Source organism: Hyperolius riggenbachi, chromosome 4 (genome assembly GCF_040937935.1).
Source record: "Hyperolius riggenbachi isolate aHypRig1 chromosome 4, aHypRig1.pri, whole genome shotgun sequence".
Taxonomy (NCBI): Eukaryota; Metazoa; Chordata; class Amphibia; order Anura; family Hyperoliidae; genus Hyperolius; species Hyperolius riggenbachi.
The window spans coordinates 389,779,881-389,802,340 of NC_090649.1; the positions used below are offsets into that span (position 1 = coordinate 389,779,881).

General features: G+C 45.1%; 1 protein-coding gene across 5 annotated transcripts in view; it reads left to right on the forward strand.

The window, feature by feature from the left end:
* The first annotated feature begins 11,065 nt into the window (after positions 1–11,065).
* MAP4K3 (mitogen-activated protein kinase kinase kinase kinase 3) overlaps positions 11,066–22,460 on the forward strand; it is a 391,382-nt gene continuing 379,987 nt past the window's right edge. For 2 of the 5 annotated variants that reach the window (XM_068232153.1, XM_068232154.1), the window contains exon 1: positions 11,066–11,529. In XM_068232153.1, the coding sequence (XP_068088254.1) occupies positions 11,434–11,529 (96 nt within the window). In that variant the 5' untranslated portion in view covers positions 11,066–11,433. The remainder of the gene's footprint in view (positions 11,530–22,460) is intronic. The other 3 variants (XM_068232156.1, XM_068232155.1, XM_068232157.1) reach the window with 3 other exon arrangements.

The window sequence follows — 22,460 nt, forward strand, 5'->3', positions numbered from 1 at the left end:
CTCTGAACAGTGTCTGGGAGGCTGTGGTTTCTGCTGCACGCAATGTTGATGGTGAACAGATCAAAACACTGACAGAATCCATGGATGGCAGGCTTTTGAGTGTCCTTGCAAACAAAGATGGCTATATTGGTCACTGATTTGTTTTTGTTTTGTTTTTGAATGTCAGAAATGTATATTTGTGAATGTTGAGATGTTATATTGGTTTCACTGGTAAAAATAAATAATTGAAATGGGTATATATTTGTTTTTTGTTAAGTTGCCTAATAATTATGCACAGTAATAGTCACCTGCACACACAGATATCCCCTTAAAATAGCTAAAACTAAAAACAAACTAAAAACTACTTTCAAAAATATTCAGCTTTGATATTAATGAGTTTTTTGGGTTCATTGAGAACATGGTTGTTGTTCAATAATAAAATTATTCCTCAAAAATACAACTTGCCTAATAATTCTGCACTCCCTGTATATATATATATATATATACAGTGGTGTGAAAAACTATTTGCCCCCTTCCTGATTTCTTATTCTTTTGCATGTTTGTCACACTCAGATGTTTCTGCTCATCAAAAACCGTTAACTATTAGTCAAAGATAACATAATTGAACACAAAATGCAGTTTTAAATGATGTTTTTTATTATTTAGTGAGAAAAAAACCTCAAAACCTACATGGCCCTGTGTGAAAAAGAAATTGCCCCCTGAACCTAATAACTGGTTGGGCCACCCTTAGCAGCAATAACTGCAATCAAGCGTTTGCGATAACTTGCAATGTGTCTTTTACAGCGCTCTGGAGGAATTTTGGCCCTCTCATCTTTGCAGAATTGTTGTAATTCAGCTTTATTTGAGGGTTTTCTAGCATGAACCGCCTTTTTAAGGTCATGCCACAACAACTCAATAGGATTCAGGTCAGGAATTTGACTAGACCACTCCAAAGTCTTCATTTTGTTTTTCTTCAGCCATCCAGAGGTGAATTTGCTGGTGTGTTTTGGGTCATTGTCCTGCTGCAGCACCCAAGATCGCTTCAGCTTGAGTTGACGAACAGATGGCCGGACATTCTCCTTCAGGATTTTTTGGCAGACAGTAGCATTCATGGTTCCATCTATCACAGCATGCCTTCCAGGTCCTGAAGCAGCAAAACAACCCCAGACCATCACACTACCACCACCATATTTTACTGTTGGTATGATGTTCTTTTGCTGAAATGCTGTGTTACTTCTACGCCAGATGTAACGGGACACGCACCTTCCAAAAAGTTCAACTTTTGTCTCGTCGGTCCACAAGGTATTTTCCCAAAAGTCTTGGCAATCATTGAGATGTTTTTTTAGCAAAATTGAGACGAGCCTTAATGTTCTTTTTGCTTAAAAGTGGTTTGCGCCTTGGATATCTTCCATGCAGGCTGTTTTTGCCCAGTCTCTTTTTTATGGTGGAGTCATGAACACTGACCTTAATTGAGGCAAGTGAGGCCTGCAGTTCTTTAGATGTTGTCCTGGGGTCTTTTGTGGCCTCTCGGATGAGTTTTCTCTGCGCTCTTGGGCTAATTTTGGTCGGCCGGCCACTCCTGGGAAGGTTCATCACTGTTCCATGTGTTTGCCATTTGTGGATAATGGCTCTCACTGTGGTTTGCTGGAGTCCCAAAGCTTTAGAAATGGCTTTATAACCTTTACCAGACTGATAGATTTCAATTACAGTACTTTTGTTCTCATTTGTTCCTGAATTTCTTTGGATCTCGGCATGATGTCTAGCTTTTGAGGTGCTTTTGGTCTACTTCTCTGTGTCAGATAGCTCCTATTTAAGTGATTTCTTTATTGAAACAGGTGTGGCAGTAATCAGGCCTGGGGGTGACTACAGAAATTGAACTCAGGTGTAATAAACCACCTTTAAGTTATTTTTTAACAAGGGGGGGGGGGGGGGCAATCACTTTTTCACACAGGGCCATGTAGATTTGGAGGTTTTTTTTCTCACTAAATAATAAAAAACATCATTTAAAACTGCATTTTGTGTTCAATTAGGTTATCTTTGACTAATAGTTAACGATTTTTGATGAGCAGAAACATTTAAGTGTGACAAACATGCAAAAGAATAAGAAATCAGGAAGGGGGAAAATAGTTTTTCACACCACTGTATATGGATATCGTACCCTGTAGGCATGCAGAAGATGGTTTTCACCACATCAAAGCTGCTGGTAATTAGAGAATATATTACTGGGCTTTACCACATCTTCTAATCTTTGGGAATTGACATTTTACTGACGTGTGTTGGAGTATTTACCACACAAGTAGGTAAGTAGGTAATTGACCTCACTGCTCGGTAATTTTAGCTTGCCATGCTGTAACAGCCTTAGTGAATTGACATTTCACTAAATGATCGGAAAAATCAGCTGTTTTCTGCATTACCGCATGCGGTAATGCTTTGTGAATGATGGGTGGTCCACAAGCGTCAAACATAGCATGACAAGTGGCATGACAAGTGGAGCCTCCTCTTTTCAGTGCTTACCAGTGCATAACGTTTCAGTGCCCTGTTGTGTCTAAACCACTCTCAGTAATTGTTACAGATCTCTAGTTAAACTCACAGTATGTCCTCAGCTTTGTAGTACAGCAAAGTCCCTGTTTATTCATAATTCAGGCAATCGGAAGTCTCAACTAACTGGCATACCTGATTTGGCTGAATAAGATATGCACAATACCCTGGAAGCCTAGGAACCTCAGGATCCCGATGCCACTATTGCTGGAGGTATTTCATCTCATCGTGTTTTCACGCCATCCATGCCAGGATATCTCAGCATTCCATATCTTGCTTTAGAGTTACGTCATAAGAATAACCTAGCGTGATACAGCTTAAAATCGTTTAAACTTTTTTCTAAAATACACTCACATCTTATCCGCATTTGTTTCTGCATAGAGTTTTTTAGACGGGCTCTCCCCTATTGCCTATGCTGGGCTGGGTGGCGCTAGATCTTTCCAGTTTTTTTCTCCACGCCAGGACCTTTACGCATAAGATCGCTCTGTTCACCGTCGTCTTTCTCCCAGCATGTCCAGTCTCCGCTCTATCGATTTCATCACTGCCTCGTGACTCATCAGTATGAACTCACCATACCCCTCACGGAATACCTTGGGATGTCTTCTTACCAAAATGGGGTCACTTGTGGGGTTCCTATTCTGCCCTGGCATTTTAGGGCCCCGAAAGCGTGAGAAGTAATCTGAAAACCTAATGCCCAAAAATGCCCTGTGAAATCCTAAAGGTACTCATTGGACTTTGGGCCCCTTTGCACAGCTAGGTGACAAAAAAGTGTCACACATGTGGTATCCCCATACTCAGGAGAAGTGGTATAATATGTTTTGGGGTGTATTTTACACATACCCATGCTGGGTGGCAGAAATATGTGTAAATGGACAATTTTGTGTGAAAAAAAAATCAAAAAATTGTCATTTACAGAGATATTTTCCCACCCAGCATGGGTATGTGTGAAAAGACACCCCAAACACATTATACTACTTCTCCTGAGTATGGCGATACCACGTGTGTGACACTTTTTTTTGCTGCCTAGGTGCGCAAAGGGGCCCAAAGTCCAATGAGCACCTTTAGGCTTTACAGGGGTACTCACAATTTAGCCCCTCCCAAAATGCCAGGGCAGTACAAGCACCCCACAGTGACTCAATTTTGGAAATTAGACACCCCAAGGTATTCACTGAGGGTCATGGTGAGTCCGTGGCAGATTTTATAATTTTTTTTTTTTTTTTGTCACAAAGTGTCATTTTCTGCTAACTTATGACAAGAAATAAAATATGTTATGAACTCACCATGCCCCTCAGCGAATACCTTGGGGTGTCTTCCTTCTAAAACGATGTCATTTTGGGGGTATTTATACTATCCTGGCATTCAAGCACCTCAAGAAACATGACAGGTGCTCAGAAAAGAAAAGTCAGAGCTGCTTCAAACTGCATAAATTCACTTTTTTGTACCATAATTTGTAAACACTGTAACTTTTACCCAAACCAATAAATATACAATAAATATACACTTATTGGAATTTTTTTTTTTTTTTTTTATCAAAGACATGTAGCACAATAAATTTGGACCAAAACTTGTACAGAAATTGTATTTTATTTGAAAAATTCTACCACACAAAATTCCTGTTTCTTTGATGAATATAATAAAAACTAAAAATTGCAGCAGCAATCAAATAGCACCAAAAGAAAGCTGTATTAGTGAAAAGAAAAGGAGGTAAAATTCATTTGGGTGGTATGTTGTATGACCGAGCAATAAACCGTTAATGCTGCACAGTGCAGAATTGTAAAAAATGGCCTGGTCACTAGGGGGGGGGGGGGGGGGGGAGAGGGGGGGGGGTTAAACCTATGGTCCTCAAGTGGTTAAACATAACTAGGCAGAGTTACCAGGCTTCTGTGCTGGCTGGTCTGGCTTTCCGCTGGGTGGGCTGGCCTGATGCCAGGTTATCTGGCAGTTCCCCCATAACATTACCTGACCTTCTAGTGGACCCCCTCCCATGCTCCCACGGGCCTCGCATTGAGGCACCACAACTCTCAACGTGCCCCCATAGAAAAAGCACAGCTCCCTGCATGCCCCCGCAAAGGCATTACAGTGCACAGCATGGCACTACAGCACCCAGTATGCCCACATAGAGGCACCACAGCACCCAGCATAACCTGACTGATGCACCACAACTCCCAGCATCCCCGCCATTGAGGCACCACAGCTGACCCTACCTGGGGGACCTGGGTAGTGGGTGCAAGAGGAAAAAAGACCTTTTCGTTTTTGAGATAATCGATTTTAAAGTCCTCCTTCTGAATGTGGAAAGTTTTAAAAGCCGCCAATTTTAGCAGTTAAAAGCAAAGCCTCATTACATGCTAGAAACACCAAATGTGTGGGGTATTAGGGGGAGTAACAGTGGTTACAAGAGGAACATTTTTTTTTTCAAAAAGATCTTATAGTTTTTGAGAAAATCGATTTTAAACTTCTCATGCAGAGTGTGGGAAATGTCAGGGGGCCAGGAGGATCCCCATTGGTCTGTCATTAGACCAATGGGGAGCATTGGAGCCAAACATTTTTGGACTATACGGCTCACCTTTTTCTCCCCCAAAAGTGGGGGAAAAAAGTTACTGCATCTTATAGTCCAAATGCAGTAAGTTCCTGACTTGTAAACGCCTGCTAATACGAACCTCTAACTCACCACAATGTCGGAGACTCCCTGTACTGTGCCCATGCAGAGGAGGACACAGGGGGACAAACGGTGGACACAAAGGGGCATAGAGGAGGACACAAAGGGGCATAAAGGAGGACACAAGGAGGACAGAGGTAGACACATAAGGACACAAGGGGGACAGAGGAGTACACAGGGAGACACCAAAGATACAAGAGGACACAATGTACAAAGGGGGCATAATCCACAAGATGCCCCTTCACCATGGATGCACCAGGTTTAGTATATATTTTTTCCCTTGGTTTTGTCCTCTAAACCTAGGTGTGTATTATGGTTAGGGGCGTCTTATAGTCTGAAAAATACTGTAGGTGATATATAAGTCATGTATGAGAAGTTTTGTGAATAGAGCCCTATGTCTGTTTAATGAGATTCCCTGGAACCCTGTATCAGCTGGACTCTGGCGCATAGCTCTGCTTCCTTGCAGAAAATGGCCCTGGCCTTTTCTAAATCAGATAATGAGTCCTTTTTCTGTAAGGTGGCTGGGCAACACGCTGGAACCCTGCTGATATGGGGCTCCAGTGAATTTTATACATATGACTTTCAGGGGCATTCATGTTGGCAATGACAGACCCAGATGTAGAGTATGAGCCTCCTGGCCAGGAGCTTTTTATTCCCAAAAGCAGATGCCATCTTAATATATCTTTAAAATTTCTATGCTTTGGCAGTGATGAAATGCCTTTTATGTTACATACTTTCAATCAACAAGATTGATATATGTAAATTAGAGGAGTTGGTGTTGATGGAATCAGAAACTGAGGAATCGGAGTTGGACAACTTTTGTACCGGCTCCACAACCCTGTACACAACTCCATGAAATCTTACACCACTCTAATATTCTCCTCCAATAACTTTCATCCACTCTTCCCCCTTTTATGTAAACAAAAAAAACCATCCACATCCCTTTCACATAACCCCATGTCACTTACAACCCTCCCTTACTCCACCATACACAGTGTGCCCCTATCCTTTATAGCTTAGCCTCCTGCCCTCATTGCTGTCACTCCCTGGTGCATACGCATTATTCATACATTTGCATTATTCATAAATTGCACATATAAATCTAATAATAAAGTGCCCTTATTCTTAGTGTTCCATTGGTCATATTATCTGATATATGTAACTAACATCTATTATATCTAATCTTATTATATATATTCAAATTTAGGATTAAAGTGTACCAGAGATGATTTCCTAGCGCTTATTTATACTTATCGGGGGCTTCCTCCAACCCCATGAACACTGGGGCTTCCCTCACCATCCTCCTTGGGTCCCCCATTCTGGCGCTACGATTCCTGGTAATCCAGTTGCCGCCAGTCATTGCTCTCTGCACATGCTTGGCTTGGCTGCGTGTGCCCCAGCCCTCTGGAGCTCCAGGGGACGAGAGCGTTGCGAGGGGTGCACGTATGGCCTAGTCGCACATGCACAGAAGGCCGCGACTGCCCAGATTACCGGGAGTTATAGTGGCAGAACGGGGGATGCGAGGAGGACGGCAAGTGCTCATGGGGTTGGAGGAAGCTCAGGAAAGTATAAATAAGGGCTAGGAAACCATCTCTGGTTTACTTTAAAGAGACTCTGAAGTCTCCCTAAAATGAGGTTTTTAGTTTAAAAACCTCATTACCATTATTGTCCCACCTAAAACACCGCAGAACCGTGGCTGAAAACCCCCTAGATCACTCCAAACTCATGGGAGTACACGGCAGGCAACTTCCGCATAGAGGCAGCGCAGCTCTGCCTCTATGCACGTCAATCAGTGCGGATCGCTGCCTCTTCCCCGCCCCTCTCAGTCTTCCTTCACTGAGAGGGGAGGGGGAGAGGCTGATTGATGCGCATAGAGGCGGCAGCAAAATCCACGACCAAGAAAGTCGTGGATTTTGCCTGCCGTGTACCCCCGTGAGTTTGAGGTGATCAAGGGGGTTTTCAGCCGTGGTTCTGCAGCGTTTTAAGAGAAACAATCTTGTTAATGAGGTTTTTTAAATAAAAAACGCATTTTAGGGAGACTTCAGAGTCTCTTTAACCACTTGCCGACCAGGGGATTTTACACTGATCGGTGTTGCGTGGGCTCTACAGCCCGCAGCACCGATCAGGAGTGCAGCAGGGCGATCAGACTACCCCCCTTTTTTCCCCACTAGGGGGATGTCCTGCTGGGGGGGTCTGATCGCCGCCGGCTGCAGTTGCTTAGCGGGGGGGGGGGGGCTCTTCAAAGCCCCCCTCCGCAGCGCTTTCAGCCCTCTCGCCAGCTCCCTCCCTCTCCCTTCCCCTGTGTGCTGCGCAGGACGGATTTCCGTCCTGCGCATTGAAGGATAGGCAATCAGAGGCCGGGGATCGCCGATCTGCCTTACGGCGCTGCTGCGCAGCCTGTTTACATTTTGCCGGCGAGCCGCCATCGGCGGCTCTCCGGCTGTTCACGGAGACACCCTCCGTGAACTGACATGGAAAGGCCGCTCGATCGAGCGGCCGTTTCCATGGTAACCCGCAGACGACCAGTTTACGCCAATCGGCGTTAGCTGGTCGTCAAGAGGTTAAAGCCTGGTACACATTTTCAATTACGATTGGCCAATCACTGACCAATTTTACCACCTCCATGTAGTATGAGGGTTTACCTACACAATCTGCTCATAGAATTCAATATCTGTTGACCCTCTTACTACATGGAGGTGGTAAAATTGGTCAGTGATTAGCCAATCACAAATGAAAGTGTGTTTCAGGCTTTATCTGGTATACACATCCAATTTTGATTGGCCAAAGACTGCCCAATTTGACCACCTTCCTGTAGTAGGAGGGCCAACAAATTTTGAATACTATGAACAGACTGTGTAGGTAAGCTCTTATACTACAAGAAAGAGGTGAAAGTGGCCAATAAAAATTGGATGTGTGTACCAGGCTTTAGTTGTGGGTATGCACGTGCCTATTTTCCTATTTTACTCTCTATATTTGCATAATATGTTGATTTTGTTGAACACTATTACTATTACTTTTTAACTGCAGTATAGTAAAACAACCACAAGATGTCACTGTGTGTAAAATGTGCTGGTGATCTTTATGGGATTGTTATTCACACTGTTTTCTTTGTTCTAAGCAAGCTGCACTTCCTGGTGTATGATATATCTCTGCATGTTTTTCTACAGTAAAGAATTGTCATTTGTTATACTGGGTGCCTATCTGCGTGTATAGAACACTAAGCTCCAACAGATTTTATAATCTATAATAATCATTTCCAAGCCGGCTGCTGTGTGTATGTTCTTCCGTCCTCTCCTGCCCCCTCTGATTGGCCGCAGCTAGCGCAGAGCCCATTGGCTGCAGCCTGCTCTAATTGGCAGCAGCGTGCTCATTGGCCCGCCCCGCGCGCTGTGCTCATTGGCTGGCTGCCTTTGCCTATGTAGCTCTATATAGCCCTCATGACCTGTGCAGTGTAGCGCATGTCTTATGGCTAGTTATACAATAATAATAAAAATAATATAAGAGAAAACAGCTGTGCTAGATTATTACTCTATTACTTGGATATAAAAGTCAGCAGTGTTTCAGCTAGAAATGTCATTGAGTATGGTGTTCATCGTATTTGTGTGATTCTATTGCCCTTCAGCTCTTTATTTCTCATCTCCTTGCTTTTTAATGTTCTATGATTAGCCATAAAGTCTGTGATAAAGCAAATACTACATTAACAATATTTATATAGAACCATTATCTTCCATAGCGCTTTGCACAGTACAAAACAAATAGTGGGTAGTGTAGAAATACAGCAATACAAATACATACATAGTTGATGTGTGGTTTAAGACATTACCAATACTCGTATATATGATAAATTACAGTAGAAAAAGAAACACTAGGAGGAGGTCCCTGCCCTTATGAGCGTACACTATAGTGGGTAGTGGGTTGGAGATATCAGGGACAGGAAAGGAGACACAGGGGTTAGCAGATAGTGTGCGTGAAAAAGAGGAGTGAGGAAATTTGGGCACCCACTGTTGGAAAGTAGAATACCCCCCTGCCTAACCCTAAATCCCACCCTGATGCCTAACCTTAACCGACCCCCCAAAGCCTAACCTTAACCGACTCCCCGTCCCCCACGCCTAACCTTAAATACACCCCTCTCGCCTAACCTTAACCCTCCCAATCCCTAACCTTAACCACTTGAGGACCCACGCTTTACCCCCCCTTAAGGACCAGCGCTGATTTTTGTGATCTGTGCTGGGTGGGCTCTGCAGCCCCCAGCACAGATCAGCTGGCATGCAGAGCGATCAGATCGCACCCCTTTTTCCCCCCCCATGGGGATGATGTGCAGGGGGGGTCTGATCGCTCCTGCTGGTGGCATGTTGCGGGGGGGGGGGGGCACCTCAAAGCCCCCCTCCGCGGCGACATTCCCCCCCCCCCCATCCCTCTCCTACCTGTCCCCCCCGGTGATCGGGGCTGCACAGGATGCTATCCGTCCTGTGCAGCCTGTGACAGGATGTCCGCTGTCACATAGCGGCGATCCCCGGCCGCTGATTGGCCGGGGATCGCCGATCTGCCTTACGGCGCTGCTGCACAGCAGCGCCGTACAATGTAAACAAAGGAAACAAATGCCTCCTGCGTTTACATTTAGTCTGCGAGCCGTGATCAGCGGCTCGCAGGCTATTCACGGAGACCCGCTCCGTGATCTAACAGGAAACGGCCGCTCGCGCGAGCGGCCTTTCCTGATTAATTAGGGAGGCACCTGGCGACGCAGATCTGCGTCGCTGGTCCTCCAGCTACCACTTTGCCGCCGCACGGTATGAGTGTGCGGTCGGCAAGAGAACCCGTAAGCAAGAATTGAACTTCATCCCGATCAGTAGCTGATACCCCATTTCCCATGTGAAATATTTTCATTTTCTCAAACAGATCATCAGGGGGCTCTGTATGGCTGATATTGTGGTGAAACCCCTCCCACAGTGTGATGTCAGGACCATGGTACTGACATCACACTGTAGAAGCCTTGTTGTATTGTGGAAAATAACAGCTGTTTACAACTGCCAAAAAAGCAAGCAGGATCTCCTTCCACTGACATCACCTGCCAGCAGTAAAAATGTTGCCATGTGATAAATGTCAGAATGTAAATCAGGGAGAGGAAAGCTTCTACAATGGGCAAACACTGACTAAATCATTTATACATAATTATTGTACAAATTAAGCACTTTTTTTCATTATGTTATTTTCACTGGAGTTCCTCTTTAAAACTCTCCCCACATACGTCTAACTTTAACCATCACCCACCCGCCAGCAAAAAAATGTTAATTATATGCGCCCCATAAAAAAAAAACAGCAAAAGTGTGAAATTTGGGCGCCAATCATGCCCAGTAAACAGTGGGCACCTGGGGCCACCTGCAAAGAAAAATGCGGCTACAAATAGTAGGTGCTTGCGCTCAAATTTCTTCCCCTAACGGGCGCCCAAATGTCCTGATTCCAAAGCAGTGAGCCTCCAATGCTACCAATAGCAAATGATAAGCTTGCCTGAACAGGTGTGTTTTGAGAGTTTGAGAATACATTAAAATAATGAATGATAAAAAAGTACATATTTCCCTGGATTTGACTACTAGCCACACACAACTTTTGTATAATTTCTTATTTTGAAAACATAGCAGTCGCATGCCAAACAGTGTGGGCTCTTTCTATGCTCCCTACAGTGCATGATGCCAACCTGCTCAGGGATTCGCACACTTCATCTCATTAGTTAACTGTTACTTACATTGGATTGCTGCCAATAATTATTTCCTCTCAACACGGAAGCGAGCAGTTAAATAATATTATTGATGAATCTGTAAATAAAATCGTCTGCCTGTGTCCCTAACCACATTATTGGGCTGGCAGCGGCGCTATGGCATGTGCCCTCCTCCTCTGCCCGAGTGACTGGTACTCATCACTATGGCCTCCGCTGCCATGACGTCACATGACCTGTACAGCGCTGCCCGGTGTACACCTCGGATACGGTGATCGCAGTAGCCACTGTGCCCCCCTCTACCCCCCACCCCGGCTTCCTCTCCCCACCCCTGGCACAGGCCTCTGCCCCCGCACTGCGCCTGCGCACAGGCCCGGCTAGGGAGCCATGTTGTGGGATCTACTGGGCTTGTGTTCTCCGGGATCTTGTACGTATCTACGTCTGCGGTGGTGAGAGGGCACCGAGGCCCGGCCTGGTGTACGTGTGAGCGGGGTCCTGGTGCCCCGGCCCGGGCTCTGATCGGCAGAGGGCCCCCCGGGCGGCCGCCACCATGAGTACGGGCTGCGACCTGTCCCGGAGGAATCCGCAGGAGGATTTCGAGCTCATCCAGAGGATTGGCAGCGGCACCTATGGTGATGTGTACAAGGTGAGCAGTGCTGCTGGCATGGCAGGAGCTGCAGGGACCGCTGTACAGGATACCCCGAGTGACATGTATGCCAGACAACCCCAGCGACATATGTGTTAGCCTGAGGGAATGGGGGAGAGACATCTGTAGGGTGAGAGGCGGGTGATGAGCCAGGTCTCACCTCTGCCAAGGGGCATAGGCTGGAGAACAGCATATGCCAGGGGGTATGAACTAAAGGGCAGCTTGTGGTAAGGACTGGAAGGAAGGTTTGTGCCAGGGTGTAAGGGAGGCCTGGGCTGTGCCAAAGGGGTATGGAACGAAGGGAGGTCTGTGCCAGGGGGTAAGGAATGAAGGGAGGTCTATGCTAGGGGGTAGGGACTGAAGTGAGGTCTATGTCAGGGGGTAAGGAATGAAGGAGGCCTGTGCCAGGGGGTAGGGGGTGCAGGGCGGTCTGTGCTAAGGAGACAGACTTAAAGGAGATTTATGTCAGTGGGTACAAGTTGGTAGTGGGAGACATGTGCCAGGAAGACAGACTGAAGGGAGGTATGTGTCAGGGGCTCCAGGTTAGTGGTGGGAACTAAAAGGAGGCCTGTGCCAGGGGCACAGGCTGAAGGAAGGTCTGTGCCAAAGGGTAAGGACTGAAGGAAGGTTTATGCCAGGTGGTAAGGTATGTTGGTAGGTCTGTGCCAGGGGGTAAGGAACAAAGGAAGATCTGTGCCAGGGGGTAAGGATGAAAGGTCTGTGCCAGGGGGTAAGGAATTAAAGTTTTGCAGGGAGGTCTGTGCCAGGGGGACAGACTGAAGGAAGTTCCGTGTCGAGGTACAGGGTAGTGGTGTGAACTAAAGGGAGGCCTGTGCCAGGGGGTATGGGTTGAAGGGGCACCCTACATTGGGAGTGTTGGCCGCTGGGGCGTCCTCTGCTAGGGGTGCAGTATGGAAAGTAGTGAGTTCTCTGTGAAATGGTACAGGCAGGGCCTAAGGAGCCAGGTGTATGGGCAAGTGAGGTAACCTGTTCCTAGGAATACAAGCAGGTGGGTGGCCTTTGTCAGTGGCTATGTGCTAGGTAGAGGGTGGCTTGTTTAGAGAATACAACTTGAGGGGCTGCCTCTGCTGGGTTGTAAAGGTTAGAGTTTACCCTGTGCTAGGACAGTGGAAATGACCTGTCAGATGACAGTACACAGCTGGAGTTTGCCAGGCATGGAAGTAAACAGATCTGTACAGCTGGTATAGTTACATTGCCTGTGCAATCATGCACACTCTGTTTGCTTAAAGTGCAACAATAACTACTATAATGTTCATAATGAGTATGTATTTTGTAATTTTGCAGTAATAAAAAATATACCAGGTTATGAGACTTAACTGATGCAGCAAGTTGCGACTGGATTTAAAAAAGAAAATTGCAATATTATGGCAAAAGTTCTCAAGCCTCGCCTGGGTTATATCAGGCTGTATCAAGGATGACTAAAAGCTTAGCTAAATATGGTCCATTCACTGTAAGAGAAATAGTAAATAACCCTGTGCGCGTACTTTTAAATGCATATTTATACTTGTTGATTTTGTGATAAACACACCAGTACTACTAGATGGTATACTATGCAGAGTACATTACCTATACAAGTCACTCATAATCCAGCATTTACTGGGTTGTTGCTATAGGTTACTGCATTTTGCACACAGTGCAAGGTACCTTGCATTGGTTTGTTTCACAGTACCTTGCATTGGTTTGTTTCACAGTAGCTTGCATTGGTTTGTTTCACAGTAGCTTGCATTGGTTTGTTTCACAGTACCTTGCATTGGTTTGTTTCACAATACCTTGCATTGGTTTGTGTCACAGTACCTTGCATTGGTTTGTTTCACAGTACCTTGCATTGGTTTGTTTCACAGTACCTTGCATTGGTTTGTTTCACAGTACCTTGCATTGGTTTGTTTCACAGTACCTTGCATTGGTTTGTTTCACAGTACCTTGCATTGGTATGTTACACAGTACCTTGCATTGGTTTGTTTCACAGTACCTTGCATTGGTTTGTTTCACAGTACCTTGCATTGGTTTGTTTCACAGTACCTTGCATTGGTTTGTTTCACAGTACCTTGCATTGGTTTGTTTCACAGTACCTTGCATTGGTTTGTTTCACAGTACCTTGCATTGGTTTGTTTCACAGTACCTTGCATTGGTTTGTTTCACAGTACCTTGCATTGGTTTGTTTCACAGTACCTTGCATTGGTTTGTTACACAGTACCTTGCATTGGTTTGTTTCACAGTACCTTGCATCGGAGCAGTGCTTTTCAGCGCTGCTAGATTTGGGCGCAGCCGGCGCCTCCATAGACTTCAATAGGAATCATTCCTATTGAAGTGCTCAGTGAGTAACGTCGGCTCCGTCAGAAGACAGAGCCGAAGTTGTTCAAAAACATAATAATTCGGCCTCCAGCAATCGCTGGAAGCCGAATTATTTCATTCCCCCACTATCCATGTCGGCCTGGAGGGGGAATAGTAATTAAATCAGCCCGGACTTGTGCAGAAGCAGGATCAGCTATATAACGCTGTATCCTGCGCCCAGGTCTACCGGCGCCGATTTCAAATGTACGCCCTTGCATTGGTTTGTTACACAGTACCTTGCATTGGTTTGTTTCACAGTACCTTGCATTGGTTTGTTACACAGTACCTTGCATTGGTTTGTTACACAGTACCTTGCATTGGTTTGTTACACAGTACCTTGCATTAGTTTGTTACACAGTACCTTGCATTGGTTTGTTTCACAGTACCTTGCATTGGTTTGTTACACAGTACCTTGCATTGGTTTGTTACACAGTACCTTGCATTGGTTTGTTTCACAGTACCTTGCATTGTTTATGTTATGTCACAATGTTTGCACTGCACAGTTTTAAAAGTATTGCATTCTTATAGCTAATGCTGGGTACACACAATGCAATTTCCTGTCAGATTGACAGATAATCTGACAGGAAATTGCTTCATGTGAACATGTCCAAACTGCTCCGGATCAATATTCAGATCATTACTTCAAAAACTCAATCCTATTATTGATCGGGAGCAGAACGGACAAGTCGGAAATAATTGGTGCCACCTGTAGATCTGATTGTACCTAGCAGAGGACAATTTATGGGGATAGGTAAGCCACCTTGTTTTTCTCTTGCCTAAATAAAAGAAACTTTGATTGTTGCTATGGGTTACTGCGCTTTACATTTAACAGTGCAGTGGTTATTAATGCGAGATTTATAGAAGGCTAGATTTATGTTTTGGATTTTACGGTGTTCTCCCCAGCACCTTTTTGCCCGCTGTTCCACTCAAATGATGTTGATGACCTCCAGGATGTCACCATGCAACCTCTCAAACTGCCAGGAATTACAGGTGGTCTCAGACAGTGTGACAGCACTACAAAAATGATTTCACCTCAGTACTTGGTGCTGGAACTGTGTAGCACTAAATATGTTGCTCGTGGCTAAGTCTGCTATTGGCCACACCTACTTTTTGACCACCCAGCTATGGCTTCACCCCACTCAACTAAAGTACATTTGTTGGAAGAACAATGTATTGTGGTTGTTGTTTTTTTTTTTTTTTTTTTTCCCCAAATTTGATTATTATAGTCCCTACTCCTATTTCTGGGCTGGCTCAATAATTCAATTAGGCCTAAGATCATTATCATGAAATTTCAGCATTGCAGTTGAACCGAAAGGTGGATAGATTATACAAACTTTGTCTTGTTACAGCGTATTATTATTATTTCTCCAGCACTTTACAAAGTGTATAGTGATGACAACCGACAGTTCCCTGATCCATATTCCTACCCACGGGAACACGCAACGGCACGTGATGGGCACAAATGAGAGTTCAAATGATCGCGGCATTTTGTGTGGGAGTTGTAGATCTTAAAGATCTGATCTGCTGTGAAGGTCATAATACCCCCACGTCACGAAGCGTTGTTCATGTAATTGCAGACAAGTACCCACATTACGAGATCGCAGAAACGATTGCTCATCGTGCAAAACAACCGCTGGCCGTGGGAAAAAAACTTTTGAAAAATTGCGACGTGGGTATGTAGCTTCATAGTCTAAGGCCAATTCCAGGGGTTAGTTAACCAGTATGTTTTTGGAATATAAATCGTGTATCGGTGTGCACTACCACCCTAGGCTACAATTTAGAACACACATTTACAAAACACTAAATTTCTACCGGCGGGCTGGGTGCACTTCCTGCTGTATGACAGTGATCTCACTGCCGCGATTGGCAACAATCGCAAAACGTGTCACCTGCAGCATTTTGCCGCGATTCTGGAGTGTTCGCGGTACAGTGCTTAATAAAGCGCTGATCGCGATCACTCTGAATCACGGAAGTGTACAGTGATTTTACTGCGCTAATCGCGGTAAAATCACTTGCACAAAACGGTAGCACTGAGCGATTTCCAATCCTTTTTCTGATTGATGTTGTACAGAAATTATCGGAAAATCAATCGGAAATCAGATCACATCTGTCATTTCAGATTTAAACTGTTCTCTTTTCCACCACAACTTGTACATAGATTTTTGTTTGGTTTTGTTTTTTGTTACCGACATGAAACTGTTTTGATGTTTAGTTTCACTACTACAGTGCTATTCTGCCGTAGCTAAATCATTAAAGTGGACCAGAACTCTTGCACTGGACAGAAGGAGAACACAGAGAAATTATTATTATTATTTATTGTATTTATAAAGCGCCAACATATTACGCAGCGCTGCACAATAGATAAATGGGTTAACATACAAGGTAGAACATACGGAAACTCACAACAAAACAAGATCATGTAAATGATTTGATAACAATACAGTGTCATAGGTCAAAATAGAGACTGTTCTAGTCCACAAGAGGGGTGGTTGTCAGTAAGATTGCATAATCAAGCTGGAAACAGTAGGGAGGAGGGCCCTGCCAGAGGCTTACAATCTAAAGGGTGGGGGTGGAGACAATAGGTGCATCTTTTGAGAGGGTGTCTAACAGAACATATTATGGTGCTGGTGTAGGGGGGTATGCGAGCATGAAGAGGTGAGTCTTGAGAGCTTGTTTGAAGGTATTAAAGGTGGGGGCGAGTCTGACGGCTGTTGGAAGCGAGTTCCAGAGAGTAGGGGCAGCCCTGGTGAAGTCCTGCAATCGTGCATGTGACTGAGTTATGCGTGGTGCGACTAGGCGCAGGTCATTGGAGGATCGGAGGGGGCGGGCTGGTATGTGCCTGTGGACGAGGACCAGGCTGGTGTGTGCCTGATTTGTAGGCCAAGCACAGGATTTTGAAATGTATCCTAAAGCTGATGGGGAGCCAGTGTAGGGCTTTACAGAGAGGAGTTATAGAGGCGCTGCGGTGAGAAGAATGTATCAGCCTGGCTGCCGCATTCATTACCAATTGAAGTGGGGCAGTATGGTTAGAGGGGAGGCCAGACAAAAGAGAATTGCAGTAGTCTAGGCGGGAGATGACAAGGGCGTGGATAAGGAGTTTAGTGGTGTCAGGGGACAGGTAGGAGCGGATTTTGGAGATGTTGCGGAGGTGGAAGTTGCAGGATCTGGCAATACCTTGGATGTGGGGTTTAAAGGAAAGTTCAGAGTCCAGAGTAACGCCTAGACAGCGGGCTTGGGAGGTAGGGCGGATGGTAGTATTTTCGATAGTGACGTGCAGATCAGGGAGGGGAGCAGCTGTGCGGGGTGGGAATATTAGAAGCTCAGTCTTGTCCAAATTAAGCTTCAGGTACCTGGCAGCTATCCAGGAGGAAATGGATGTGAGGCAGGCAGAGACTTTGTCCATGGTAGAGGAGGAGTTATGGAGATATATCTGGGTGTCATCGGCACACAGTAGTATGGAAACTCTTGTTTCTACTGGAGCCGATGATCTCGCAGGCAGAATTATGACTCTGTCATTGGGCCGATCCCTGCTCTCGCTAAGTAGCAGTGAGTGCAGTGATAGGCCGAATGACAGCTTTAGCCCTGCCCGCGAGACCATCAAAGAGAAATGCGCCCTGTATGTATTTAGAGAGATTAGCCTGTCGAATTCCCCCTCGTCTGTGACTAATCACAAGTTGCAATTTGTGTCAGCTGACTGCCACGGCAAAGCTAATTTGTAAACACGGGATTTTAACAATATGTCTGCTTCCATGAAAACAGGAAGTAGACACACTGCAGATTGATTGCAGGATTTGTATCAGTTGTAACAAAGAAATGTTTTTCTTTAAAGGTTATTATGCTGTTGATTATCTTTTAGGCCTCTTTCACAGTGCGACGTTGCGACATTTAATGCAGAATAACTTACTGCTATGAAAAATCAATGCCCCATTCACAGTGCACACGTTGAGTTGGTGAATAACGCTGCATGTTAAGTGAATGTACTGCATGCAGTGCGTTATACACGTTATTAGCTGCGCTGGACTGTTTGCCTGTATGCTCTACTGTATGCGACCGTAATGGGGCATTAAGTTGCGTTGCAACTTTTTGGGGGCATCGTGTTGTAATTTGCATTGCGACTTTAGGATCGCATCAAAATGCAACGTCCTACTGTGCAAGAGGCCTTAGAGCAGAGAGGAAGTTATGAGTTCAGGTCTGCTTTGTAAAATAGTGCAAGTAGTGCAAAATGCAGTATCTGTATGAACCAAGTAAAACCCATGTTGTGTGATCTGACTCTAGCCAAGTGACTTCTAATTCTAACTGGTTGTCATGGCCGTGGTGCTTCCCACTAAGGCCTTATCCAGTGTCTATCATTTCAGATGCCGGAGCAGCATTTTCTTGGCATTTGAATGAACATTTTACGGTGTTTGCTGTAGCTTGTCAGATGCTTGCAAATTGCATTGTGAGCACCTGCCAAACATTTAAAAAATGCCAATAACGTTTTTGGTCTTTTGTCAGGCATGTCTACTGACTTTTATGGTAAGCAGAACAGCAACCGGGGAACACAGCAAATAGTTCCTCTCTAGGCTTCATTTGTATTACTCCACCCCTCCTCCCACTGTACTAGTCAAATACAATAAGCACAACAGAGGAATAAAACCCTGAACACCTATTTATTTCAATGTAAAAAAACAGCGCGTAACCTCTGGTGATCCTTGTCCTCAAAAATGCTGTGCTGCCTTTGACACTTCTGTGGAATCTAGCCATCTAAAAGCACCCCACAGTACGGCTCATGCACCCTAATGGTAATGGGGTTGAGTGACATCTCGGCCACGCCCCCTTCCACATCTTGACGGTGAGTGGTTGGATGCTAGCAGCTTTGCCATGCCTTCCTCTCCCTGTCCAGGAAGCAGTATTGCAGTGTAGGGGGGGTGGGGAAGCCTTTTCACATGGGAATAAAGTTACAGTTATTTCCTTCCTTTCTTGTAAAAGAAGCCTTAGGGCTCTTTCACACTAGAGGCTGCGGTAGAAAAGGCTGAAAGTCAGCCTTTTGCTTAACGCCAATACATAGCGTTTTCAAAGCGTTTTCAAAGCGTTTTACAGCTCATATGAAAACGTCTTTTTTTTTTTTCTATAAAAATAAGTGAACAAGTCAGCTGTAAAACGCTTTGAAAACGCTGAAGTTGGCGTTTTCCATTGACTATCATTGAAACGCCAACAGCCAAATTCGGCTGTAAACAGCCCTGAAAAAAGCTCCTGGGAGCGTTGAAACGCTCCAAAACGCCGAGTTAGATGTGAAAGGTAAAATTAAAGTTTACCTTAGAAAACGCCAACTTCGGCTGTGGCGTTAAAACGCAGAAAAAGTCTTCTGGTGTGAAAGGGCCCTTAGGGCCTGTCCACACTTGTCAGTTTTTCTGTGTATTTTCTGCACAGGAAAACTGAGAACCAATGTGAATCAATGGGCTAGTTCACAATTGAATGCGTTTTTCGAAAACAATTGACAGCAATGCAGCACTGTCAGACAACTCATGCAGAAAACTGACAGATGAGTGCGCTTGCCGCATTTTTTCAGACATCGCATTCGCATCCTCATAGCCGTTAGCTTTGAAACTAATCAATAAATTAGTTTAAGGCAGGGGTCACCCTTGAGGGGGCCGCATGCAGTGTTCCCACATGCTGAATCATGTTAATCAGTAGACAGGTTCACATTCAAGTGTTTTTCCTGCATGCAGGAGAAAAAAACTTGCTGCATGCCACACACGACTCCACTGTGTACCTTGTGCAATATAATGCAGATGAACGCATGCAGTGTGCAGGAACACGCACATCACCCGAAAGTGTGGAGCTAAAGTTTATGGTCACATAAAGTAAGACATAGGGGCGGAGGGATTTGGTTCGACTGACTATCCCTCAGAGGAAAAAAAGATGATTGGGAGCTGGTGTATGTATGAATGTGTTTTGGGTGTATTAGTGGGGACTGCAGGCCCAGTAATGTTACCTATGCTGAGATTACAATTGTACAAATTGAGATGGCGAACTACAGGAAACAAAGAGTGGTATTGATAACATACAGAACAGACATGAAGCCTGCATATGAAAATGACCAGCTATATAAAAAGGTGTTGCATAATAAGATTATTATTCTTTATATAGTGCCAACATCTACTGCAGCGCTTTACAGAGTACATATTCATGTCACTAAAGGTAGCCATACACTGGTCGATTTGCCATTAGATCGACCAACTGACAGATCCCTATCTGATCGAATCTGATCAGAGAGGGATCGTATGGCTAACTTTAATGCAAACAGATTGTGAATCGATTTCAGCCTGAAACAGATCACAATCTGTTGAGCTGCTCCTGCCGCCTTTCCCCTACCCCCCCCCCCCCCCCCCGCCGTATACATTACCTGAACCTGGCTCCGGGTCCTCTTCTCCGCACTGCACGCATCCCAGCATCCTGCACCGCATCCCAGCGTACACTGTGTCACTCCGTGACCATGAAGTTCAAATAGAGCGCCCTCTATCTGAACTTTCTGGTGACTCAAGTGACACAGGAAGTTAATGTACGCTGGGGTGGAAGCAGGAACAGAGCGGTGCAGCGTGGAGAAGATGCCCGGGAGCCAGCACAGGTAATGTATAACTGTATCGGATCGGCCGCCGCTAGCGACGCGCTCCCTACCCGCGGGCGATCGACGGTAATTTCACACACGGCGCGATTGACAGACTGATCCGATTTGTGCAAAGGATTGGCAGCAGATTCGATCTCAGTGATCGAATCTGCTGTCGAAACGGCAGCAAATCGGGCCAGTGTATGGCCAGCTTAACAGTTCCTCTGAGGAACTCACAATCTAATCCCTACCATAGTCAAATGTTCATTATAATCCAGGGCCAATTTAGGGGGAAGCCAATCAACTTATCTGTATGTTTTTGAGATGTGGGCGGAGACCAGAGTGCTTGGAGGAAACCCACGCAGACACAGGGAGAACATACAAACTCGATGGATATCTTGCCCTGGCTTGGATACGAACCAGGGACCCAGCACTGCAGGGCGAGAATGCTATTCACTACTATACCACCGTGCTGCCCACAAAACCATTGATTCTAGTTTCAACAAGACTTTCTGTGGCATGCCTTTCATATATCAGGCCCAAAGTGACTATGGTCAATCTCTGTGGCTGTATGTATTTCAGCTCTATAGTTGTGCAAAAATTGTGTAATTTGCAAAATGCAAATAAAGTACTTCAGTTTATAGACATTGCCAGTGCTGATACTGGTGTGGTTAGTACATATTGGGATGATTACAGTAATACGTTTGAGCATAGTAAGCATACTTATTTTTTATTTACCTCGTTCAGTACAGCCAGTTATGTGTAAAAACCAATAGCACCTAATCAGCCGGTATTTCACTCTGAGAAAATGGGCTGAGAGAAGCCACAGTGAATCTATTATACAACCTACTAGTGGCTGCATACAAAAGTCTTTTCTCTTTAAATGAGAACGTAATTAAAGTACAGTATACCTTAACTGAGTTAAATATTGGGCCTGCCATCTTCATTTTCTTTAAAGTGAAATTGCTAATTGCACTTTTAGGCTCTGTTTCCACTTAACTACCTGAGCTGATGCAAATCCGCATCCGCATCCTCCTGATGTGCAGTGGGGATTCGGATGTGATCTGCGGAAAAATGCCACAGATGCAATTTTTTTTAACTGTACACAAATCGGAAGCAGCTAATAGAATTCATTAGGCTTTCATTTCGAATCCAAATTCACATGCAGTAAAATAGAGTCAATCGCACTAAGGGCGGGTTTCCAATATGCCGCCTGTCCATCCCCAAGACGGATGCCGGCACTTGTGCATGCTGATAACACATCCGCATCATGGCACAGCTATGGGAATTCGAACGAGTTGTTCAGTTTTTCATGTGCACAAATTCAGAAGAAGCCTAATGATTTCAGTAGGCTGAGATTCCAGCAGGGCTGTAGAGTCAGAGTTGGAGTCGGAGTCGGGGTAATTTTGGGCACCTGGAGTCGGAGTTGTTTATTTCATAAACTGAGGAGTCGGAGTCGGAAGGCGGATGATTTTTGTACAAAATCCACAGCCCTGTTAAGTATTAGAGTAAGCAGTCGGAGTCGAGGAGTCGTAGTCGGGGCCATTTTGGGTACCCGGAGTCGGAGTCGTGGTTTCATAAACTGAGGAGTCGGAGTTGGAGTCTGAAGATTTTTGTACCGACTCCACAGCCCTGGATTTCAGACCCGTATTTGTGCGAATGAAATCGGGCACAAGCAGCCCTAGGTGGAATCAGGGTCTTAGAAAAGTGCCAGAATGCTTTGGTGTTTTTAATTGTATTTCTCCTTTGGAGGCGTATCAGTCACCAAACTTGATATAGTTCTTTCATCTCAGATGGCAAATTGGGGAAAAAAGCATTTACTGCTATTTTTGGGGAGGAGGCATACATATGTACGCCGGTGGGTTGGGCGCCGGGAGAGCCGAATGATGGCTCTCCCTGCTGCCGCAAAACTATACCATTCCCCCTCTGAGTTGTCGCAACCTGGAGGGAGATCTAATTTTTGGTCCGGCAACCACCGGAACCCTGAATTACC